The 25,124-nt window shown below is 41.6% G+C and overlaps 5 protein-coding genes and 1 non-coding gene across 10 annotated transcripts; 4 read left to right on the top strand and 2 right to left on the bottom strand.

Moving 5' to 3' along the window:
- Positions 1 to 303: 303 nt before the first annotated feature.
- Positions 304 to 2,898, bottom strand: hs6st2 (heparan sulfate 6-O-sulfotransferase 2). The gene is made up of 2 exons (XM_029512620.1): positions 1,988 to 2,898; positions 304 to 1,684 (listed from the first exon to the last, which is right to left on the bottom strand). Exons 1-2 carry the CDS (start codon positions 2,563 to 2,565, stop codon positions 856 to 858), a joined length of 1,407 nt encoding a protein of 468 aa, XP_029368480.1. The 5' UTR covers positions 2,566 to 2,898; the 3' UTR covers positions 304 to 855.
- A 196-nt stretch (positions 2,899 to 3,094) lies between these two features.
- On the top strand, positions 3,095 to 3,167 carry trnaf-gaa (transfer RNA phenylalanine (anticodon GAA)). Its single transcript has one exon. It is a non-coding gene; the product is annotated as a tRNA-Phe (tRNA).
- Positions 3,168 to 4,427: 1,260 nt separating this feature from the next.
- LOC115049955 (transmembrane protein 179) lies at positions 4,428 to 8,603 on the top strand. Its single transcript, XM_029512621.1, has 4 exons — positions 4,428 to 5,145; positions 5,710 to 5,847; positions 6,396 to 6,474; positions 6,774 to 8,603. Exons 1-4 carry the CDS (start codon positions 4,823 to 4,825, stop codon positions 6,969 to 6,971), a joined length of 738 nt encoding a protein of 245 aa, XP_029368481.1. The 5' UTR covers positions 4,428 to 4,822; the 3' UTR covers positions 6,972 to 8,603.
- Positions 8,604 to 9,018: 415 nt separating this feature from the next.
- LOC115049799 (heterogeneous nuclear ribonucleoprotein U-like protein 2) lies at positions 9,019 to 13,582 on the top strand. 2 transcript variants are annotated; one of them, XM_029512332.1, is made up of 11 exons: positions 9,019 to 9,514; positions 10,075 to 10,151; positions 10,313 to 10,335; positions 10,429 to 10,555; positions 10,694 to 10,806; positions 10,883 to 11,149; positions 11,545 to 11,667; positions 11,773 to 11,874; positions 12,150 to 12,315; positions 12,741 to 12,982; positions 13,248 to 13,582. In XM_029512332.1, the coding sequence occupies exons 1-11, from the start codon at positions 9,132 to 9,134 to the stop codon at positions 13,296 to 13,298; spliced, it is 1,674 nt and encodes a 557-aa protein (XP_029368192.1). In that variant the 5' UTR covers positions 9,019 to 9,131; the 3' UTR covers positions 13,299 to 13,582. The 2 variants fall into 2 exon arrangements, with proteins under 2 accessions (XP_029368192.1, XP_029368191.1); XM_029512331.1 differs by having other exon boundaries at positions 10,313 to 10,555.
- On the bottom strand, positions 13,146 to 18,197 carry nudt22 (nudix (nucleoside diphosphate linked moiety X)-type motif 22). Of its 3 annotated transcripts, none has more exons than XM_029512333.1 (7): positions 18,126 to 18,197; positions 16,875 to 17,036; positions 15,842 to 16,532; positions 15,660 to 15,758; positions 15,042 to 15,139; positions 13,806 to 13,899; positions 13,146 to 13,732 (listed from the first exon to the last, which is right to left on the bottom strand). In XM_029512333.1, exons 2-7 carry the CDS (start codon positions 16,961 to 16,963, stop codon positions 13,601 to 13,603), a joined length of 1,203 nt encoding a protein of 400 aa, XP_029368193.1. In that variant the 5' UTR covers positions 16,964 to 17,036; positions 18,126 to 18,197; the 3' UTR covers positions 13,146 to 13,600. The 3 variants fall into 3 exon arrangements, 1 of the variants encoding a protein (XP_029368193.1); XR_003841146.1 differs by having other exon boundaries at positions 13,679 to 13,732; positions 13,806 to 14,708; positions 15,047 to 15,139; XR_003841147.1 differs by having other exon boundaries at positions 13,679 to 13,732; positions 13,806 to 14,708.
- Positions 18,198 to 19,662: 1,465 nt separating this feature from the next.
- On the top strand, positions 19,663 to 23,570 carry dnajc4 (DnaJ (Hsp40) homolog, subfamily C, member 4). Of its 2 annotated transcripts, none has more exons than XM_029512687.1 (7): positions 19,663 to 19,746; positions 20,231 to 20,687; positions 20,813 to 20,903; positions 21,280 to 21,461; positions 21,615 to 21,782; positions 22,302 to 22,388; positions 22,492 to 23,570. In XM_029512687.1, exons 2-7 carry the CDS (start codon positions 20,605 to 20,607, stop codon positions 22,658 to 22,660), a joined length of 780 nt encoding a protein of 259 aa, XP_029368547.1. In that variant the 5' UTR covers positions 19,663 to 19,746; positions 20,231 to 20,604; the 3' UTR covers positions 22,661 to 23,570. The 2 variants fall into 2 exon arrangements, with proteins under 2 accessions (XP_029368547.1, XP_029368548.1); XM_029512688.1 differs by having other exon boundaries at positions 22,515 to 23,570.
- Positions 23,571 to 25,124: the final 1,554 nt, after the last annotated feature.

Here is a 25,124-nt window from a genome sequence, read left to right on the forward strand (position 1 = left end):
CACAGTTCTTCCACTTCTATGGGCAGCTGTCTAAAGCAATCCCACTGTTGAATCCTCTGAGCACCAGAATGATAAATGCTTCAATTTCTTTCCAACCGAATTTAAGAATAAACTGTGTGGTCAACGATCTGCCCAGCATTCCAACCAGGAACTTCCAATTTAATTCAAAGGTCCCCGGCGCTCCCTGCTGGTATTTCAAAGGCCTACACATGTAAAGCAAACGTTTTCAGTCTGTTCTGTTCATGATCAGACAAAGGAAAGGAAAATATCTGTGTGGCAAAAATTGAGCAAGTTTGGTACATGTAAAAGGATTTAATATAAAAAACTGAGACTTGGGGCATATTCATTAAATTTTACAACATTGTCAGTTAATGCAACACATTGAGGTATCTATGAAAGTTCCATTGTCCTTCTGACACTTATGAGACACTTAAAAAAAATGTACATTTTAAAATGTATGCATTTCATATAACATTTCAATATAACAATAACCTGGCACACAGGAGCACATTTTAAACATTTAAACATCGTTCCTTTTGACGACAAAGAACAAAATACCCTTGTTTCATGCTACATCACAAGAACTGAGATGTGTCTGAAGGCCAGTAGAACAGTCTACAAGGCTTGTGTGAACAGTTAAAAGTATATGATTGCAGGTAACTTTATCAGAGCTTTTACCCGGTTGTGGCAAAGAAATATAATCAGTATCAATAAATAAATGTGTTGTTTTAAAACAGTTCATAAAGAGAGAGAAACATTGTGTAAGCAAATGATAAAAATAACCCAGATTCATTAACACTAGACAAGGCAAAATTCGGTACACTTAGTATTATGACCCTCCTAATTCTTTTGTCACTACCATTGTTCCACATTATCTGCGTAATCATCCATAGTGCTATTCTCATCCAGATCCCACCACTCTGGGAGTAGGGCCTCTGACTCCACACTGTCTCCACCAGCCTTCTCCCTCTGCAGCTCCTCAGTTACAGCAGAGCGGCTGCCATGTTGGTTGGGTGTTTCTGTAGGTTTCATCTGCCTCCCTTGCTTTGTTGTGAGCTTTCCATGGAGCCGCCTCCTCTCCTGCTGGCGTTTCTCTCTGGCCTGCCTGCGTTCCTGCTGCCTTGCCACCTGGAAGCGCTGCAGAAAAAGGTCACGAGCGTACTCATATAGCTCTACGTCCCACTGGTTGAGCTGCCGTATTCTGTGTTGAGTCTCAGAGGGAACCTCAACGCTGGAAGCGCGTGTGCCGTTGAGCTGTGTGAAGGGTGCAATAAACTCCAAGTTGAATGTTCGCTCAAACAGGTACTGGGTCTTACGCTGGTACTCTGTCAGCCCAAAGAAGGCCATGCCCCGTAGGTTACGTTTAGCACTCTCCAGGAGAACTCCCCAGCGCTCTTCCTCACTCATAGCAGAAACATTGTAGCAGCCCACCAGACTGAGGTCAGCCAGCATGCGGGTCTGCCGGTTGTTGGCCAGATTGTACGGGCAGTCCATGAATTCCTGCAGGGAGCAACCTGACCAGTCATCTCCTGAGTAGCAGCTTGGTAGCTCAGACAGTGTTGGTGAACGTCCGTCACACACATGCAAGGAGGCTTTCCATGTGGCACCACGCTGCACATGACGCCACTCGCTCAGGTAGCGTGACACCGGGTCTCTTAAAATGGTGATGTAGTAATAGTTCCTTCTGCAGAGAAAAAGAAGACATTAGTTCTGAAATAAGATGATTCAAAACATATTGTAGATATCATTATTGACCAGTGTTGTTATCAATACATTGGACAAAAAGTAGGCATTAATTTAAATTCAATTGTAACAAAGCTGATTCTGATTTCCAAAAGAATACGAATAAACTGATAAGTCACGCAATAATGTTGATTTGCTGGGTGGATTTATAAGCATTTGTGCGAACACAAAGAGTTATGTATGAAGTCATTGTCATTGTCATAAATCATGTTAAAATGGGCCAAGCCCACCGCACTTCACCAACCTGGGCAGGTTCTTGGGGGCCTCTCGTGAGTCCATGCGTGAGGGGACACATCTGGTGAGCTCGGTCCAGTCAGCATGAAGCCCGCAGCTCCAGCCCGTAGAGAACCGGGAGAACAGCCACGTTTCCTTCTTACCTGGCCGGTAACAGGTGCATTTCTTCTGGCCTGCATGGCAGTCACACGGCCTCTCCAGCTGAATGTTCCGCACCAGGTGTCGGCCAAACGTGGTGCCGCCTGTTTTCTGGATGTGCAGAAAAACAATGACATCGTCCCCTTTGATGTTGAAGTCAACGACGCGATTTAAATCCGATTTGGTGAAGTTGAAGCGGGGGACGAAGCGGACCAGAGCTCCGTCCTCTGCGCTGTACGGATCCCTCTGGATCCCATCCTGAGCTTCATCACCTCGGCTCCGGGACCCAGCCGCACCGCCGCGTTTAAACCAGGATCCCACCTGGTGCAGCGTCAGGCACTCGGACCTGCCCGGACACATGTACTGGATCATAATGACGCCAGAGACCAGCGCCATGAGCAGGACGACCAGGAGCCGGTGGTGGCCGACGCTGCTGGATTTCACATCCATTGTCCCGGGACGGACACCAGACCATCACTCAGGTAGACCGGGTCCCCGCCTCGGCTGAGGACCCTCCGGCTGGTACGTTACAATGGGCCCCAAACAGAGCAAAAACAATAACAATGCAGCCGCTAGCCAGCTAGCATTAGCTGCGGGACAGAGTTGTGTCGGCGGAGTCACTCCCGGAGATGAGCCGGCTCTGATGTGTCCCTACCATACACCGGACTGTTTCATTAAAGTCATCACACCGGGTTTTCCTGTGTTATCGGGTAATCCGTGACACCGCGGAGGACCTGTCTCTCCGCCAGCCTGCGATTCTTGACCTTTCTTCCCAGCAGCCTCTGCGCTTCACAAAGCTGGGCGTGTAGTGACGTCACCAGGCGCGTCCCACCGATCGAGAGCAAATAAGAGGCAAAGTGTACGTAACGAGTCCAGGCCTGAGTCCCCCCCCTGTTTTTGTCAGTCTCTGAGCTAAAATTACAGCAAAATGTTTGTAAATGTCGTCTAAATGCTGCAGATGTGCTTCGTCAACCTCATCGCCGAAATAGCTCAGTTGGGAGAGCGTTAGACTGAAGATCTAAAGGTCCCTGGTTCGATCCCGGGTTTCGGCATTTTGACCCCAGTAAAATCTGAAGTGTGTTATCACAGTCTTTAAATAAGGCGACTTTTTTAATGACGTGAGGAATAAATACTTTCCTGGGAGACCATAATGTAGCGAAATAGTTAGAATAAAAAAAAAAAAACGTTATTAAGGCACGATTGTTGAAAACTGTGCTCAGTGTTGTTGCTCCCAATTAGAAAGCTTATTTTTATTTTTGCATTTCTCTTTAGATATACATGTTGCACATCTAAGTCCAATTTCATTTTTATTTTTTCAGTTTTATCACCTTTTAACTATTCAAAAATAAACCTACAACCTCTGCAGTTTTCATAGTCGATATGGCCATGAATCTCGGGGGCCTGTTGTTCTGGGGTTGGGGGGTGAGGCGCCATCAGTGTCTTTCCTCCAGAGAAGTACTTACCCCCTGCCCCTCCTCACATTCTTCCAAAGTGTGGCACCTCAACTGGACTTCACAGGGGGACTTTCAAAGACATCAGATACCGCTCCTGCTCTTTCTCCAGAGCCATGTCAGGCGATACACAGACCACCTCTGCTTCTTTGGCCCACCAAATTCTTAAGATGCCAAATTTTAAGATGGACTCATGTGGTGATCCAGAGTCTTGTGTATGCAGTCGAACTCACTGGCGTGCTATTTATGTAAGAGATGATGAGCTATGCTCTTAAAAAGAAGAAAACATGGATGAACAACCACCGAGAAAATCTAAAGGTCCAGTTCACAATTTAATTGTAAACCCTTAGAAGTCGTTTCATTGTAACAGAAAGCATCGATTGCTTTGGAAAATACGGGAGATGATCTATTTTTTTCTTTTTCTATCTAAAAGTAGTGTTGTGTTGAGTTGAGATCTGTTAGGCCTTAATGGCTGCTAACTGGCGTCATTGATCTGTCTTTCTCACTGAAATCAGACACATCAATCCGTCTGCAGGGTGATTAAATGATTAAATCCTCCTCTGTGACAGCTGAGGAAAAGAGGCCAGCCGGGGAAACTGCGACCGCAGCACGTCACTGATGGAGCAGTCTGAAGTCCAAACGATCGCTTATGTGAACAGATGCATCACACTTCTACTTAAAACCCGGCGGCTACAGTAAAAAGCAGCAGTCACCTCACTGTTTGCACTTGAAAGATATCAGACCTGGCTATTGTGAATATAAAAATCTCCTCTAAGGTTTACGCTTTTAGTTTTAACTCCAATGCATTTTTAGCAGTAAATTTAGGATGCACTTTAGGGGGACTACCGATGAAGCCTCCTTAATATCACCCTCACCCTCACCCTCACATTAACAGCAACGACATTATATTGTATCAGGATCTACATATATTTGGCACAACTTTCACTTTCAATGTATTTTACGTTGTTATATTATCACATAAATAAAGTGGAGTAAAACAAGTACAGAATACCCAATTATGTGACGGTGGCGACGCTCGTTTTTCTCTGGTTCTCGGAGGAAGCGGCGGAGTGAGACGTCCCGCTCCGCCCCTCCGCCGTTGTGTAACCGGCCCGTCGGTCCCCGCCCTGCCGTCTTTAAATACCCACCGCCGTGATCGGTTTTTCTGGGATGGAAACGGGAAAGCAGCGATAAAACCCGACACCCTGAAACAACGGGAGGACTTCCGCTAGCTCAGTCTAGTCTGACGCCCCGACATGGAGCTGGACCGGCGGCTGCTGCTGGCTCACTGTGCCGTCCACGCCCTGTCCATGGCGGCGGGCCTGCTGGTGGTCGTCCCCATGGCCCTCAACGGCTCGGCGTTCAAAGGCCGCTGCGCGCTCTTCTCCACCGGCTACTGGACGTCCGAGGACCGGGCTGAGCTGCCGGGGGAGCCCGGAGACGTGTCTCACCTGGTGGTGCAGCAGTGGGGCCCACCGGCCGCCTGCCAGTTCGCCACGTTTGTGGGTATTTTCACGGTGCTGTACGGAGCAGCGCAGGGCTGGAGGAGCCTGTTTTATCTGCACGGACGACATGACGAGTGAGTAAACAACACAAACAACACAAACAACACAAACAGGAGATACGTATTTTACATGCTGACTTTCATTCCAGCAGGGAATTTTAAATAGTTCATATTTATTATATTGACATCTATCAAGTGTTATCTTCTATACGCGGTCATGGCATTATGATTATTATTATTATTATGTTATTATTGTAGTTGTGTAAGAGCAGTTGCCGCTGGAGTTGCAGTATCGTGATTATAGTAATTGGAGGTACTATTAGAAATGCACTTCAGACTTTTCATATAATCTTTTTATATTAGTCTTGTCTGCGGATCCATATCCATGTAGAAATTTGCTTCTATTCTAAATTAATGTACTTTTTTTTGTACAAAACAATAACAATCTAAAGTTTTTTGACAATGTGAAATATAGTTCTGCAGCTTCAGAGGGTGGGGGGGAGGTGCACCATTTTGGGTAAAAAAATGAAAATCAACATTTATTAAGTGCACATTAATCAATAACAATAATAAACACCACTGACTTATGAAAAAGTTACCAAAGTATGTGTAATATCTGTTTTGTGTGTTCCTCCTCAGCACCTTGTTTTCATCCTTCCTCACGGTACTATTGAGCGTGTGCGTGCTCTTCTTGTCTGGAGGGGCCAGTGTCATCTTGTCTCTGGGTCTGGTCTCGTGGTGTGACACTGTGACTGATGACAATACGCGGACATACAGGTTAGTTGTACTGTGCTCTTTGATGCACTCCTGGTGGAGCATCATAGGCTGTACATTTTTAAATAGTGATATGGTGAAAGTTGGTCGCCAGATATGTACACATCATTTCTATCACAGCATATGAAAGCTTTACCTGCCGCACTCCATTTGTTAGCTCAAAGGTACCCAGAATCAACTCAACAAAGAGTTCATATACAAGGAAAACATGGGAGATACACAAAGGAAGGAACACTAAAACAAAACAAAAAAAAGAAAACAGAAAAATTCATTTGGATTTAACAATGTCTCAGTGACTATGTAACTCACATGAAGTGATGTTTTCAAATGTCTGGTTTTGTCTCACGCTTGTCCCCATAAAACTACACTAAAAACAATTTTCTTTAAAATTGTAATTGCCCATTACTTTTGTGTCAAACAACCAATCCATGAACTCAGTTCTTATAGTACCAATAAGTAAAAAAATAAATGGTTGGCTAATATGCAATGTTTGCAACCTCATTCTGAGTGTCAGGAATCCTTTCTCATCCCTCATGTTTGTTTGTCTTTAGCTGTGCAGAGTCGGAGTCGATTCCTCTTTACCTGGATGTAGACACCACCTCTTTCTACACGGAACTCAGTCTGGCACAGGTAAGAGTGTTAACAATTCCACACAGAAACAATGCAGACTATAGATAGCTATGGTCATACCCATTTCGAACCTGGCCATTATTCCAGTAGCCTAGTTTTATTTATATTATATTATATTATATTATATTTTAAAAGAATTTATAAATTAATGTAGCTTTTCAAACAAATCCATTCTTGAATAACTTTTGAGTTTTGCAGACACTCACGAAGCAGAATTCCTTGCTTTTACGTTTTGTACACATACATTTGCTCTTTGGCCTTTTTGTGTCTGTTAATATGGTCACGCTTTGTGTCTTCAGGCATCTCTGTGGTGTGTGACTGCTCTGTGGCTGGCTCAATCTATCCTGGCTTTCCTGCGGCTCTATCACTCCCACAGCCAGCATATCAGCGGGCCTTGTCTTCCCCGAGAGAAAGAGCTGCTGCTGGGGGACAATATGTCAGTAAGCAGCTACCCCTCACCGCCACATCTTCAAGTGACACCCACCATCTTAGTCTAGGCGAGTAGATGTGGTAGTGATATCACGTGTTGCACCATATAAATTACATTCAATTCATTTTTTCCCTGATAATTACTAATAGTGTCAACTCTACAGTACTTCTGCATGTAGAATATGAATGGTTTAAGTATGTTTTAAGACATAATAATAATAAAGCTATCTATATATTTTGATATAATCCAGCATATTCTATAACGGAGCCTGACCAGAAAATGACATTGGCGTATAACTGCATAGTGACACAATGAATTAGTACCAGTTTGTGCCTCATAGGTGTTTATTACAATTGTGTCACAGAATTACATCTCCATTTTTCTGATAAATATCACCTAATCTGATTTCTGAAATTCTTAAACATACCTCTAACCGTAAGGAGAAAATATTCTGCGCTGGGCAAAGTAAATCATTTTTTTTAGTTCAAAAGTTATTATAAACAACTGAATTAGAAAACTATTTAAATTTAGCTTCCAATTATAATCCTGAGTTGGAAATATTGAAAAATTGGCAATGTGAAGACATCAATGTTGGTCATACTGCTCACCTGATGAAAAAGAACCACTGCCTCAGCAAAATATGGGTCTTTAATGCCTCAATCACTGGCAGTTACACCTATATAAATCAGTTAATAACAATATGCATTAGACTTGTGAAATACATGATATACATGATACAAAAAAGAGGCACTTTATGATTCTGCGTTATTTTTATTATTATTATTTGTAGTTGTAGTAGTATCCATCATAAACCATAAAACAGGTTCGAAGGATTCTGAAAATAGGAGGCACAAACTGGGACTACTCTCAAGCCTTTCTGGAGACAAAAGGAATTTTACAAAATAAGAAAATGCCAAGAAGGAGTTCAGTCATGTCATAATCTCAAAGTTACTTTGAAGCAATTACTTGTGTTTGTCATTTGAGTCCAACTTTGTGAATTGATGCTTAATTCTCATTTTTAGTATATTTAATATGTATGCTTGGTTACAGTGTTGATGAGGTCTGAAAATTTCGTACAATTATGTCCTCATCAGGGAGAAAATGTTTTGGTGACTTGTTCTGAGTATAATATTCAGATGCTGTACTGAAGTGCTTTTATTGTGAAGCATGTGGTGAGAGTGAAACTGGGCCACCATGTACGTGAAACAGGCTCACTGTGTGAGCATGAACTGAATGTTCTGTTGCATAACAGAAAATTTGCTGCTGTCCTATTCTCTTCTTGTGACGATTTCTGTTATGATGCTGTTTGTGTTGACACAGCTATTTGTTGGGTGTTAACAAAGCAGAATAATCTTCTGTAATTATCTGTGAAGACTGCAGAAAATGAAAAATGAAGGATCTGTGACAATTTGCTATTGAGAGAGAGGTTGGGACATGTGAGTGTTTAAAAACCAGTTCTTAAAAATATCTTTTTCTTTGACCCAAGTGGTTGTAATGACACACAAACAGAGGAGCAGGAAATTTGAAGAAAAGAGATGAGACGGCTTTGTCAATTAAATTAATTTTAAGATGCAATATGTTTTTTGTTTGTTTGTTTTATGACTGATAATGGTCCAGTTTTTTACTGCTGCTACCTGCCTATTTATATGAATGTGCATTTATCTTGTTCATTAAATAAAAGCATCCCACCGTGAAGGACTTTTGTCTTAACCACGTGTCTCTTCATGGTGTACCTTGGATATGCACCCTGGACAGGTTGGTAGTCACCAGTTAACTTCAACATCTTAAACATCTTAGTCTTAAAACTGTGGGAGGAAGTTGGAGTACCCGGCACAAGTAGAACATACAAACTCCACACAGAAAGGCTCCAGGCTCGGGAATCGAACACAGTACCATCCAGGCGTGACACAACACCGATACCCACCGGGTCACCGGTTTTCCCACAAAATAAGATCTGTGTGGGAGAGCAGTGGCAGATTGATAAATGTTTAGTACCATTTCTGGCCACACGGGGCGCTGAAGGTCCCACAGAGGTTTGAATCTGCCGGCAAACAAAAACAAAGTAAAGTGTTTACAGGCCCAGCAGCCAATCACAACGCAGGGCACCATATTGAACGGCGCTCCGGACTCCGAACGTTTCTTCCTCTGCTGCTTCGTTTTACTTAATTTTACTTCATTTCTGCGGTTTGGATGAGGAAGCAGCCGGCCGGCTCTCCGCTCGGTAACAATGAAGCTAACGGAGGTGAAGAAGCTGAAGGTGGCGGAGCTCCGGTCCAGACTGAAGGAAGTTGGGCTGGACAGTCGGGGACTGAAGGCTGAGCTGGTGGACAGGCTGTGGACTTTCTTAGAGACGGGACAGACGTGGGCAGACACGGAGACCCGGCTGAACCAACAGCACGACCGCGAACCGACACCTCCCGAGCCGGGTGTCACCGAGCCACGTCGGCCGCACAGCACCGGAGAGTTCACGGAAACCGGCACACAGACCGACACTGAGGCCGGCGGGGACACACCACAGCGCGGCCATGAGCTGGTGTCAGGGCCGGTGGCGGAGGACCCGGGCAGGGGGAGAGCTTTCTACGAGTTCAAGGAGGAGATGCGATATAAAAGGTAATTCAAGCTGCACCGTATTTAAAGTGAGGCAAAACGCTAAAAAGCAGTACATTCTGCTTCAACATTTGTTATTTATCAGTTCACTGAAATAAATTCGACGAGGAGAAAAAACTACTCAAAACTATTTTTAGCAGCACTAGGGGGGGCCCCAGGGGGACTCCATGATGTTCTCTATGAATCTCTACTCAGTTTAGGTAGTTATGTGTTGGATAGCTGTAAGTATAATGGTTAAAATAAAAGTGCAACACATAACATTGCATTTGGTGATTTTAATGCATTCAAATCTGATGTTTCATGAATGTATGTAGCAGCATCAGTCTGCAGCTTCTCTTTGGCTTCTATTTACCATAAATCTGCTCCCATGATAGGCAGGTGCTTCCACGTTTCACTGGGAAAAAGACGGACCACCTTTCAATTGACTTAAATATATCTCTAAGCTTCACAAGTTCCATAACAAAAAAAGGAAACAAAATTGTAATAGTGATTAGATCATAGTGAAACTATCTCACATTTGGTTATACTAAATCAGAATGTGTTACTTTGTATCTCACGGCCAGAGCCAAATCACCTCAACCTGCTGCGGACAGAGAGATTGCAGAGGAGAAGGATGAAGATAAAGTCAGACTACATCCATGTAAGTCTTTGGACGACACCCAGCTTATTGATGGAGAAATGTTATGTTGTTACAGTGTTGAAAGTTATAAGGGGACTAATCCTAGAAGGAGTAGTTTGTTTTTTTTTTTTTTGATTAAGTTGCAGGACAGAGGCATTTTAAATGCCTCTTTCTTCTCACAGATGACAGTCACCTCCACTTTGAGGTGGGTCCTGATGGATCTTGTGGGCAGCCACGGTTTTGGGCTGAGTTCCCCTCACTCTGGTCCGGCTCCAGGCTCACTCACGGGGTGTTTCAGGGCAGGGTGGGCTTTGAGGTGAGGCTGGAGAGAAAGTTGTTACCTACACAGACCGAGTTACAAGAGGTCGCAAAGCCCTATGGTCTGAGAATTGGCTGGTCGGTGGCTGATGCATCTCTGCTTCTGGGTGAGAATGATTTCATTCTGCTTTTCGAAATAAGTTGGTCTCCCCGATGGTTCGTCTCTCAAGATGTGTTTGATTAAAAGGCCTTTTAATAGTAACATGCTTCTACTTTTCTCTGGTTATCAACACTTCTCACACCAGGTGAGGATGAACTCTCTTTTGCTTATGATGGGCGTGGTAAAAAAGTATCAGGTGGAAGGGAGGAGGATTTTGGTGAGCCTTGCTCAGAGGGAGACATCATTGGCTGCTATGCTGTGAGTTACGCTTTTCTAAAGTAGCTGTATAGTTTCTGACTGTTTGTGTTTTATATTAACACCTGCACACCCACAGTCTTTCTCCACAGATGATGCTGTGCATCTCTCTTTCTTTAAAAATGGCTGTTTCATGGGTGTGGCCTTTTGCCCAAGCACCTCTGTACTGCACGGTCGTCCTTTGTTTCCGCACATCTTTTGCAAGAGCTGTTCAGTCAGATTGCTTCTTGAGCCCACTTCTCCTCCGTGGTACCCCAGCCCTCCTGGTTTTACAACACTGGCATCTCTACCTGCTAGGCACAGGGTGCGCTCAACATTGGCCCCTTCTTCACAAGCACTTGGTGAGGTGAGCAATGCACTTAGTATTTGGGTATCCATAATAAGGAACGTACTATTAAACAATTTTATTAGTTACTGCGATTTAAAGCATCACAATTATTCAACCATAGCAGCCCCTGCAGCTGGAGCAAAAGTTTTGATTTATTTTTTTTTAAGGGCTAAATTGCCAATGAAGCAATTGGTGTGACAACAATTGTAGTTTCACAATCGTGAAACTACAATTGTTTTGGTGAATTTTGTGGTGAAATGAGCTCCATTAGAAAATGAATGGGAGACTCTGTAGATTAATGAGGGAAAAGTTCTTGAACAGGAGGTCTCATGTGAAAGAACTAAATAGGTGAGTGCTGTATAAAAATTTGCCTGTAAACTTGTCAGATTTGACATCTCTCCTCGTCCTTTCAGGTGTTGTTGATGGTTGGTCTTCCTGGATCTGGGAAAAGCCACTGGGCTAGGACTCACATGAAACAGCATACAGAGAAACACTACAGGCTTCTAGGCACAGAGGAGCTGCTGGCATGTATGATTGTCAGTCAGACCTCAAGTCTTCACTCAAGTTTTATTTTTACATTCAAAGACCATGTTCAACTTCTGACCAACTGATCAGACTATGTTTGACCTGTTTGTGTTTAGAGTGGCGGACAGAGGGACAGCAGGCTGCAGCAGGCCTCCCAGTGTCTAACTGATTTAATCAAAATTGCTGCTCAGACTCCTGGGAACTACATCCTGGACCAGGTAACTCCTCACTTTGAACTTGTACTCCTGTAAACCCCATTAAGGGACACTGTTGGCCAGTGAAACCTAGCTGTGTATATACCTATACCAATTAATAGTATAATAACTTATATATACTTTACTCCAAATGTCCATATGTCTCACATAAACATGAGTTACTTCACCATGCATACCCGTCATCACGTGGAATTAATTGGTCACTATAGCCCTGAAACATACTTGAATTTATGCCTCCAGTAACTTTACCATCTTCTCTTTGCCATCTCTGTTTCCAGTGCAACACCCATTTCTCTGCACGCCGTCACAAGCTGAAGTTGTTCACAGGCTTCAGGCGGTGGGTGGTGGTTGTTTTTCCATCTGCAGACGAGTGGAAAAGACGACTGTCACAGCACCAGATGAGTGAGGAGCAGATCCCGGAGACTGCCCTACTGAAACTCCAAGGTCTGTGTTGTGGTCGTATGCTGCTGGCAGTGGAACTGAGGGACACTTTTGTTTCTCTGTTGCTTTACTGATACCATGTCAACATCATAATTACAGGAATTTAGTAACATAATGACTGTATTTGCAATTTACCCTCTGCTTTTCCAAAAGCTTTTGACTTAACTTCCTAGCAACCATTAGAAGGTAATTATAAAAAAGGATTTTGGATCTGATGCATCTAAAACAAAACATGAGCACCATCAGGCCCCTCGTAAGCAGACAGGAAGCTACATAGTAAACTTGGATTTGAGCTAATCAATCTTTGTATATATATATATATATATATATATATATATATATATATATATATATATATATAAACAATCTATTTTAATCCAATGCAAATTGAGACAGCTGTGTGTAATGTCTGTTTACTTTGACTCCAGTGAGCTGCAGTCTTCCAGAACAGCAGACTGAACTGATGGAGGAGCTGCAGTATGTTGAGCTGCCTCAGGACCATGCGCAGACGCTCCTGCTGGAGTACAAAAACTGTGCTCGCAGGCTGCTTCCCCCCATCCCCAAACAGGAGAAGAAACACAGATTTCACAAGAAAAGACCCCAACGTTTTGGCCCTCCAACGTCACACAGGCTACTCAACATGCAGTCATGGAACCAGCACCCAAGATATGTGAGTCCCATGCAACTGTGAAATCCAGCGCAACATAGCAAACAGAACAACAATCACCATGTTGTCTTTACATGTTTACAGCTTCTCACCATGAAACACAATGGGACACAACCTCAATGCTCATGTGTTGTCATTAGATTGTGTAAAAACACATGAACTGTTACACAATGATTTTACTCATTGAGCATGAATTTGTTTGATCTTGACAGTCGCAATGGCACAAGAGTACATGAAATATGTGGTTTTTGTATCATTTACTTTTCAGGGGAACACGTCTTATCAGGACCAGAGCTACAACTACAACAATTACTCATGAAGAAACACATTCTGCTGCATGACCTGTGTTTACAAGGATGAGGAAAAGTCAAGAGAGACTACAAAGTTTATTTTGTACATCCTGCAAAGACCAATAGATGATAATTGGTAATGCAGATTTAAATCTTTTGAATGCAATTAAATTTTTTTAGTCAAAACATTTAAAAAAAACATTTTTATTGTACAATAATGTACAAACTGGGAAAAATATTCTGTATTTTTGATAAGTTTTATCAAAAGCATTGGCCAAAGAGTGTATAAAGTGCTAATAAACCTGAAATCTGAAAAAAATTGTGCATTGGATCAATTTCCTGGTTGCCAGCTCCGTTCTCTCTCTGCGTCTGGTTTCACTGTCTGATAAAGCATCACAGCTCCTTTAGCGGAAGGACACAGCTCCGTCCACAGAGAGCGGCTCCGGTCCAGCTGCAGCACCTCCTACAGAAACACAGGCAACCATCACTCACCTTCATTTTAAACATTTATACATTTGTAACTACAGCAAACTTACTCTTCTGCTGAGGAAGACGATATCTGTGGACTCGTGGGCCTCTGCTCCTCCTTCCCAGTACAACTTCCTGACTTCATCAGACGTAAGTGAGCAACTGAGGACACAGATACCACTGACTCTGCATTATGTTACATATTATATTAGCTGTCTCCTATTATTTCATCTGAAACCACACTGATCTTGGTCAGGTCTCTGCAGGTTTTGTATAAACTTAAATCATAACAGACAGGGGCACTACGGTTTTTGTGTTACCGGGCTGATCTTCAAGCGATAACCATGTCAACTTAAAAAAAAAAAAAAATAGGGAGATTTGCGTTTTTTAACAAAATTCTAAACAGACTGTATGTAAAAATGTGTTCCTTTTTGTTTCACTTTTGTTGTTGTGTTTTGTTTTTACAGATCAATGATTACTTTATGTATCAGCTAGAGGGGGACAGAGCACATAACTTCACTACTTGAGCAAAAGTATTGCTGTCAAATATTAATCCAATACAAGTAAAAGTAGCTTCATCAAAATATTAAGTAAAAGTACAAAAGTATTTGATAAAATTAATTAAGTAAAATATTTAAAAAATACCTCAGGAAATGCAGTAAAGGAATTGTCATTACACAATTCACTGATACGATTCTGCTACAGAATCGTGTGTCTCTGTTATTCACCTTGATTAACAGACTGTTCTGTGTGCATGTCTAGTTCCTCCTCTGCCTCCTTTTATGACAGCACTTCTTGTCATAGATTCAGGGTGACTGGTATGAAAATTATGATTTATTTAAGTTGTTGGCATTATATTCACACTTTCCGACAAAGATATTGACAGCAAATTGAGTAGAAGTAGTACTCCACCGATTATGGAGAAATAATCCAGGTAGGATGAGGATTATACATCATGGCCATATTCTTACCTGGAACACACACAAAAGTGTGCGTGTTACAAAAACAATTGCAATTAAAAACAATGAAGGAGTAAAGTTAGACTAGACCAAAAGTAGCGAGTAAGGAGAGCATCAATAGAAATGTAGAAATTTTGTGAAGTGAAAGTTTCCCCCAAAAATAATACTCAGGTAAAGTACAGATACTCAAAAAAGTTTACTTCGTTACTGTCGACCCCTGTGTATCAGTCATTTTTCCAGTATCATGGTAGACCTGACAGTATTAATTTATTGTACTTGTATTAGTTTTAACATGAACACGCAGCTACAATTCAATACAAAGACTAAAATGAATGGAACTGGTACCTCACATAGAACTCTGCACTTGGTCTTCCAGCGCTGGTGTGATTCAGAGCAACACCCATGAGGACGGGCTCTCCGAGGCAGCTCAGGGGAACATTGACCTGGACGAGGGCAGAGAGGGTGGAACAAAGAAAGTGGACGGATAACAGGGCTTGTTAATATTTTAGAAAAACTGAATGAAGTGAACGTTGTTTTAGATTTTCACTGTGCTTTCAATCTGGTTTATAAAAAAGGTACATAGTATAACTCACATGACAGAGACACTGTCAGTATGAAATCTAATCCAACAGGCCCTGGGTTCATTTGGCGACCTATAAAGCTGTCAGACTGTACCGCTCTACACTTTCCCTAATTTTACTAAAATCTGTGAAATCAGATGCTTTTACTCTCTCAATCCATTTTGCCGGCATGAATTACTTAACATAATGCACACTGATAGTTTTACAGGTGAGTCAACCGAGCATATTAAATCCTGGCCGTCGGTCTGGGCTCTATCCCTTTTCCCTGTTTATTTTTTGACCCTTGCAGTGATTACACTCCTGACACTAACTCACTGTTGAATTAAATATCCATTGAAAATTGTTGGCAGCTGACTCTTGAGGCACATGTAGACAAATTCACCTCGTCTCTGATCTCAGCACACACAGATTTGAAAAGCTCCGACACGACGGCCTCCCGCCTCTGCTGCATCATGACCATGCTGATGTCCTCACACACCGCCTGAAGACAGCAATGATGGTGTCAGTAACATATCAGCCACATTCGTCAGTCATTCTTTTTTTTTTTTTTTTATTCCTCCCCACCTTTGGCTCTGGGTGACCTCCCGGGATGTCCAGCAGCCCGCCTGCCTCTGCCACACTCTGGCTCCTCCTGATCAACACCACTTGTCCGTTGTCTGTACACAAGATGGCACCCACACCCAGAGGCTGAGCCAGAAATGCTAAAGGATCAGCAAACTCCTCTTCTCCACGCTGACGAAGCTCTGCAACTCTGCAAGACCAGTTGGTCCCTAAGTAGTCCTTGTAGCATGTAAGGCCCAGTCTGAGAGTGAGGAGAGGCCCTGTGTGTTCGTCATGCGTGTCAGCTGCTCTACAAGCAGATAACGCTTGAGCTGGTTTGCTTTCTGTCTGTTGGATGACGCTTGCATTTTCTATGTGATTTTTAGATGCGTTTCTTGGCTCTGCTCTGAGTGTTTCTGTTCTGTGTTCTGTGTTCTGAGTATCATCATGCAGGGGATCAGAATCAAAAGTTAAATCTTCCAGTCTCTTGCTGCCGTTCTGATCCTGCACACAGTCTGAAGAAGCTACTTTGGATGAGTGAGTGCAGGGATGATGTTCAGAAGCACAGGATGAGGGGGAACAGTGGGACGACACCAGGCAGAAAGAGTGCAGTCTGAATTTGGCTTCATTGAAAAGCCACGGCTCCTTGGACACCCGCTCTGTCCACACGTCCTCTATGTGACGCTCCAGTGCCGAATCTGTCTGCCTGTTAAATCTGAAGAAAAACAGACTAATGAGAGAGCTGCAATTACATTCTGTCCACTGCCAATTGCTGTATGATGTTACAACTACTGATTGTATAAATGCATATGCACATCTAACCAGTCTGACGTTTTCTAGACAAAAATTAATAATGGAGTAAATAATCTATAGCAAAAATAACCATAATCCGCAAACTGTTTTGCACTCTCTTTACCAAGTACAAGTTAAAGTAAATCCACTACAGGTCCCTTTGGTATAGTCCCACACATTCAGTATCACCAATGTAGAAAACATACTTCACATTGCTAAGGACTTTATTTGAAGCCAGTTCAGAGAGGGGCATTTTTGTTCCTACCTTTCAGACAACTCAACTTGTACTTGAGACTCCAGCAGCCCTTTAGAGTGTTTAAAATCTGCCAGCACAGACACCTCAGGATCCGTCATCTCCACAGATTCTCAAAGTCTTCACTTCACTCACAGCAATCCGGCTTTAAGTCATGAGACTTCTGGATGTTCCCTTGTGAAAGTTACACACAAAATGTAGTCATTGATAAGATAGTAGTAATAAAAATAATAGTAATCATTTTTCGTACACCCTTACAAAGAATACAAAAGACACATCCACAGGGGATTTTAGACAAACCGTGGAAACACGTTCTATAAATAATTTTGCAGTGACACAACTACCACAATAACAAACACAGGCGCAAGCAAGTCTAGAGAAAATGTATAGATGATATTAACAAAGCGTAAGTTCATATAGGAAAATATGACGACAGAATATTAAACAAAAAAGATAAAAAATATGGACAAGCTTTTAAAATTTAAATACAATGACTTGTTTTTACAGGTAAACCTAATCTGACCTCCCTCCACTAACACAGACACACTAACTCATCGCTAACAAGCTTGAAATCAAGTCAAAATTCAGATGCTGCAAATAAACTTTACAAACACGATATCATTGTCTCTAATGATAAAAGCACTGGACATATGGATTATACAATTTAATTCCAGTTTTCAATGACAATAAAAATTGTAAAAATAAATAAATAAATAAATAAAAAATAATAAAAAATAATCAAATCTTGAAATTGGTATTGTATTTCAGTTGTATTAAATTGCAAGTATACCATTTAAATGCATTTATTTGCTATGTGCACATTTAACTCTTTTATAGAACTAAATATATAAGCTTATATATGACTCTATATGATGACTTTTTCATATGATACAGATATAGATTATTGTTTAATGCCTGTAATTATCATTATTATTTTATCACTTCCTCCCCATTTTATATTCATTTGCTTCATTTCTGGCTGAAAATCAGCTGTTTGTATAAAACACTTAATGTCCATAGACTTCATACATAAGAAAAATGAAACAAACAAGCAACCACAGTTGGTTGTTGGAACATCTGTAGTTTATTTTCCCCAAAGCCACAGCTTTGGTGGATCAAAGACTGATTTTGGTCGTGAGATCCAAGTTTAAGGACACATCTCGTGTTTGTAAGTCGGTTGAAGTCGATCCAGGAGCCAATACCGTGATAAACGTCCCTTATCACAAAACTACCAGAAATAACCAGATTTAGACTATTTCTTACCTTCCTGGTAGCAAATATCCGCAAAACAGAGCAGTTTCTTCCTCTTTCTCCGGCAGGTTGCACACCCGTTTATTTATCTCCATCTAGTGACGGACAGCACGAACAGCTCTTTTACTGAGCTGATAAAATACTGTTCAGGTTATGTGACCGACCAGAAAAAGAAAAGAAACACAGGGAATACGTGCATGCATGCACTGAATTTATAAATCTGCTGCAATTAAAAGTGCAATATTTCTCTCTGAAAAAAACAGTAAATAGCACTACATTATAAATGCTGTAATTTTCCTTAAATAAATTTAGTTTCATTTAACTTGCCTTAGGTAAACGATTGTAGATATTATTTAATGCTGAATTTATTGTACACTTGTAGTGTACATAACATTACATAAATCACCTCTGCGGGGGGAACATGGGGGTCACACGGTTAGAATCCCGGAGGAACAAGTACGTGCAGAGGCGTGTTACCTAAAATAAACATGACACTTCCGCTACATATAGTAAGTAGTGATGGGAGGTTCTGCTCTTTTTACTGACTCGGGTCTTTTAATCTCGTTCAGTAAAATGAACTAATCCTTTTTCAAGTCATTCATTTCGTTCATTTGAGCCAGTGTTGTGCTGTAGCTGTCATTTGAGTAATGACTGAAAAACACTGAAGAGCAGCATGATTTGCTTCACTTGACATATAATACACAAGTTTGCTTTTGTTAAACTATTGAGCAGCCTTTTGGGCCAAAGCCTACTGAAGTTGAAATGACTGATTATTTCCCGGTAGGAGAGCGCTCCACCTATCTTTAAGAAGTTTTCATTCTGTGACGGCTGTTCACGTTAGCCTGCCTGGTCACCGAAGACCTGTAGTTTATGAATTCATTCCAAAGGAAAGGCTAATTAAACATCCATCCCCTGGCTACACAGGTAAAGAACACAACACCTGACGACCCGTGAGTCATGGGTTAGGGTTAGTCATGAATGAATCATGAGTCATGAATGAATCATGAGTCATGAATGAATCACTTATTTCTACACTGAGCCTGCACAGTGGCCATGAGACAAGTGAATGAGAGACTGTGGAGTCTGGCCTAGTCTCTAGTCTCTATAGAGGGGGTCCGGTCTGGGGGGTCAGGTCCAGTCTGGAGGGATCAAACTTTGGGCTTTGGCCCAAATGGGTGCTCAATAGTGTAACAAAAGCAAACTTGTGTATTATATGCCGACTGAAGCAAACCATGTTGCTCTTCTACACTGTTTCAGTTCCTTGATTAGTTGTTGAATCCATGTATTTCTTTTGTGTATCAATATTTCTGTGTTCATACACACAGTTCTCTTTTTTCCTGTTTTCCCAGTTAATTAAATAAAAAGTTAACAGTATGTTATTTGGATGCTTGTTTTGCTCTTTCCAATTTTTCGTCTTTCTCGCTTTGAAAATCAACAAAATACTCAATTTTCCCATGCTTTTTTTTGTGTGTGTGCAGAAGTATTTAACTGAATTTCAAAATAGATCACTTTCTTCTTTTATTTTTTCTTTGAAGGAAAGCGCCTCTTCTTCCGGTTTAGCTTCCGGTGCCTTGATGGCGGACTTTATGTAAGAGCTCCAGCTCCGCTGTTGTGAAACTGCTGCCTGCTGCAGGTATGTCGCTTTTAATCGCTAATGTTTTGTTTGGTCTGTTTGTGTTTAATAGATGATTATAATATAATTTCATTGCCATCAAACCAGATACAGAAACGTTAGCAGCAGGAAGTTAGCTAACCACTGCTAACACCGGACGGACAACAGCAGAAAGTGTTTGTCCCTGATGTGTCCTGCTGTCTCCCTTGGGTGTCTTATTGTGTCTCCCGCTGTCTCCCTTGGGTGTCTTATTGTGTCTCCTGCTGTCTTCCTTGGGTGTCTTATTGTGTCTCCTGCTGTCTTCCTTGGGTGTCTGGCTGTTTTTAGTACTATTACACATGTGAAGAACCAGCAGACGGTACAGCCGCTGAAAGTGACTGTAAATCTGCATCGTTCAGCTCCGATCATACAGAGTTGAAAAGGTTCCCAATAACACACCTGTGTGTTTTTGTGTGTGTTTGTGTGACACCATTTCAGCCTCTCCTCTGTTGTGGTTCTCTGATAGGTCACGTGTGAGCAGATGAGTCCGCTGACTCAGTCGTTTTCACTGGAAACACTGAAAGGTACTGCCAGAAAGCAATCTTCAGGTTATCAGGACAACATAGGTAAAGCAAGAATTATACCAGATAAATAAAAAAAATGGATTATAAAAAAATAAAAAATGAATGAGTAATTTATGTCCAGTGTCAGGGACTTTTCTTTGAGACATTTGCAGATGTCAGCCTCAGAGTCCTGATGTGTAATTTCTGAAGACACTGCAGCACATGTCTTGGGTTTGGAGATTGTAGTTGCTTTTCACATGTTTTTGCTCCCCTGTCTTTGTAACATGGATACAGTTAAAATCTGCACAGATCTGAGGAACTTGGGAAATCTCCCATCATGCAGTTGGAGTCTCAGTTGCGACTCTGCCTGTGGTGCTGCAAGAGTGGGCTGCGTCTGTTCTCAACCAGCTCTGCGCACAGGTAGGGGTGTGTGAGTGTGCGCCTGTTTAATGTAATCACAATTCAGGAGCCTGATTGTGGTAATCTATTCAGCTTTGCACAGATTTGATAATGTATCATTTGTAATTTTTGCTTTCTTACCACAGAAAAGCTGTGAACTATTATGATCTCCTCGGAGTCAAATCTGATGCCACTTTGGAGCAAATTAAAGAAGCCTTTTTTAACAAATCTAAGAAGGTATTGCCCTTTTTGTATGAATATAGTGTATTTACAAAAAATGTCTGACCACTTGAGGGCAGCCTTTCTCAGCCTTGTTTGTGGTTGTTAACTGTTCCCACAGTGGGCTTCCTGACTGTTTGTTTTCATTCTGTGGCTTCCAGTGTAAATATGGATGGACATGTGTATTTACCTTGGGGTTTAACATAATTGAGGGTTGAGGCAAGTCACCCTACAGAGAGAGAGAAAAAAAAGTTAAAGATAAAGTAAGAACATTTTTTGTTTATTTAGGTATTTTCTGTCCTGATAACCTCAAACCAACCCCACAGAGTCTTGGTTGTACAGTTGACTTTGTTAACCTCATCCTTACTGACCTCCTCCTCCCATGTTACTGTAGATGCACCCAGACAAAGATCCATCAAACCCAACACTGCATGGCCAGTTTGTGGAGCTAAACGAAGCCTATCGAGTACTGAGCAAAGAGTGGAGCAGGAAAGAGTACGACTTCAAAATTCAACATAGATACAGCGGAGGGCAAACCTTCAGATCTGCCTCTGGTCACACCACCTACAGATCCGGGTAAGGATACACACAGTCTGTCAGTTTGTGCTTGTTGAAATACACTGGAAGAGCACACAGTATCTTATGTCTTGACTCTGATTTTATTGTTGTACTGTCTGTCCATGCTCTGTGTTACTAATCATGATCCTTCTTCAACTACTTCACCTGCAGTGCAGACACCCATGAGAACAGTCGTTACTGGGAACAGTTTCATCATTCTGGTCCCGCTCAGATGAGGACGGAGGAGAGGCAGAAGAGGAGTAGGAGGAATTTCCGCCTGGTGGGCTACTGTATCTTAGGCATGGTGTTGAGCTTAGGAGCCCATATAGTCTTCTTCAGGTAAAAACCTTACACAATGGTACTTGCTGTACATGTGTTAAACTATTCATTTTCAGAGGTGAATGCGAAAAAAAAAATATATATATATATATTATTTTGATGAGATCCAAAGTAAAGTAATTGCTGCACATAGACAACCAGCGTAAAGAGGAAACAATCCTCCACTATGTTTCCAGTGTAGTCTCTATTTCACTTTCAGTTATTTTCCCCTCATTGCAGTATTGAATTTTGTTTGTTGAACATTTACAGCCAGATGAATGCGTTTTTTGTGGTCACGTCCCTTTGCCATATGTCTTCGCACAACTTGAGGGCTTGTGTCATTGTATTTGTTTTCACACACCAACTCGGTGCCAGTTCTGTTTGTGGAGATTCACTTCTTTATGGTCTGAAGAGCTGTTATAACAGCTGTACAAACTCATAAATACAACTGTGCATACAGAGTGCCTGCAGAGTTTCAGGTCAAGCCAAGTCGGTGTGTTACGATTCTTGCCACTCAGATGTCTTGTTCTATTCTTTCAGTAAAGTGGAAGACATGCACAAGAAATTCATGGACGAGAAAGATAGAATCATCACACAAATTTATAATGACTCCAAAGAAAGAGCAAGGTGAGTGGTTCAAGTTCCAGAGTTACTTGTCTTCTCTTTGATGCCACATTTGGCTTCGAACTGAAAATATTTCTGATGTTTCAATATGAAGCTGATTCTGAAGGTGTCATCTCTGCTGTTTTCAAGAGTCAACGGTTTTAAGAAACAAACCGAAATCCTCCGACACAAACATGCTGAGTTCCTGGAGAAATACAGAAATGCCAACAGTGGAGATGACAAGTAGGGAATTGCCCCCCACCCCCCACTCACCACACCACCAAGAGAGCATTTGAGCTCTCAGCAGGTGGAATGTGGCAGTCTGAATGTGTTATGAGTTTTAGGGTTTTAAAGTTTTCTTTCTGCTTATTCAAACAACGTTTCTTTCTGGCTATTCAAACATGAAAAAGATTCCAAGTTCTTCTTCAAATGGAATGAGAAGCTGAAGACAGACAAAAGCGTGGGCGTGATGTCAGGGGGTTTCATTTGGTCTCAGAGGTGTGAACCAAGCTTAGTTGTGGACTGAACCATTTGTAGATGTTGGCATTGATTGGACTGACAGAAGAATGTTTGTCCAATGGACCAACAATGAACACTAACAAATCACCTCTAATGAACTCACAGCAGCAAGTTATTTATTGTCCTCAGGCTCATTTCTGTGTTGGTGGTAGACAGTGTGCAGGTCTCTCAGATAACAGAGAGCTAATTGCACACTTTCAGCCAACATGTTTAAGAGACTGAAGGGCCAATATGTGTCTTGGTGCTAAAAGGAAATGCTACTGATAAAAATCGTATCTGGGGTTGTACACAAGAGGTCACAGTTTAATGTTCTCCTGGGTTTTATGAGCGTCACTCTGTCGAGTCAGTTACAAATGGTGCATTAAATGACTGCCGGGTTACTGGCCTGTCTGAAACGCTTGAACTTTTCCAAATATGATCAATGAATGAACAATATAATGACTCGAAGAGTGACACTGTGTCAGTTAATTGTAGTTTAATTATACTGAGATTATGAAGATGCACACATTGAATGGAAGGATTGTTTCCAACTCGGGTGAGAGATATTTCAACCTTCATAGCCAACATGTACCTTTTGCCTTTTAGTTTTTAGACAAATATAGTTTTTTTTTCCTTTTTTTGACTCTCGTTATGTTCCCTGAGGGAATGTCAGTGAGAAATGATTAAAAGATCAACATTTTATCATCAGTGATTGCTTCCTGTTTCTTCTCTCATTTGGTTTTACAACACAGTTCATCTGCAGCCGCTGAGCTCCATTCCTTGCTTACATTTTTTTGCACCCAACAAATGTAAGGTTATTTTGCAAAGAAGTCCACATTGTGAACATCTGTGAAAAGAGAGAGCCATGTTAACAGGAGTCTTCAACATCTTGCTGTAGACAGATCCCTTAATGAGCAACCATGTTGAAGAGATAATTATGTATCTGCTTTGCTTAAGAATTCTCAAGTTTATTTTCCATTTTCTTAGTGCTTAGAATTTGTAAAAGAGAATCAGAATAGTTTTAAAGGTAGAACATAAAAAAGGTCATATTAAAACCTTGTTTCATGTCAGTTGTGAAACATTTTCTACATGGGGAAATGGCCTTGGTGTGTATATGTCCTCTCAGAAAAGTCACATGAATGGACTGAACTTTGAAAAGAATGTGTGCGAACAGTTTTCTGGGGAATATTTCATTTTACTTCACTGAGACTCTTTTCTTCTTGTCACCAGCAGCCCCTTTCCCGAGACATCAGGTGGAGATAACTTATCCCCACATAGCATACAGACACCCTCACCCTCATGTGGCGTGTGAGTGCCCTGTCATAACCCAAACACACACATTACGGTGTCAGCATGCCGCCACACACACACACACACACACACACACTGATGAAGACGAGGCTCATTGGAGAGGGAGCTACTATGCAGGAAAACCAGCAAAGAGACAGTATGAATTGATCTTAGTTTTAATCTGCTGTCATGCCGTACAACATACGGTCTGATTTACTGTGATGGTGTTTGGGCAGCAAATTCATGTTGCTAGAGACCAAATATGAGCATGAATAATGTCTGAGCTGAGCTTCATGATCATGGTGTTGTAAATGCTGACGCACTGTCTCACTGTCATGACTTGGACGCTTGAACAGTCATTAATGCTATTAGTGCACCTTTTAATTTACTACAGGCACAAGGGGGTGACTGTTTCAGGTTGATTTACTTTAGAATAAATTGTTTCCTTTGTACTTGCATATCTGGGAAATGATGAAATGCCTTTAGAATTATTTCATAAATGTAAGTAACACAAACCTGCGTGAGATAAAGTCTTAGCAGATTTCATCATTTTGAAACAGCCTCAGGTGCTGTCAGGAATACAGTACACAATTCATTCATTGTTTTGTTTAACAATATGGAGTAGAATCTAAATTTGGTTATTATGTGATGAAATGAAACAAATTTTCAGCCAAAGCATCATCTGATATGTAAAATTTGACGTTTTCCAAGGTCATCTCCTCATATTGCTATTGTGACGGCAGCAGTCTAAAGACACCCGGGCTCCTTTTAGAGAAAAATAAGAAAATCAGTGAAAAGGTTATCAATAATTATAAAGTAAAGTATGAATCACTAACAAATTACTAATAAGTGATCTGACCTGTTGTTCGGCATTCCTATCTAAATATGAAAATCGACTAAACCCCCCAGATTACCCCAAAATAAATCCATGTCCACAGTAGCAGCTGCAGCCCTGTCCGCCACATGTCTGGG

Source organism: Echeneis naucrates, chromosome 10 (assembly GCF_900963305.1).
Source record: "Echeneis naucrates chromosome 10, fEcheNa1.1, whole genome shotgun sequence".
In the NCBI taxonomy this organism is placed as follows: Eukaryota; Metazoa; Chordata; class Actinopteri; order Carangiformes; family Echeneidae; genus Echeneis; species Echeneis naucrates.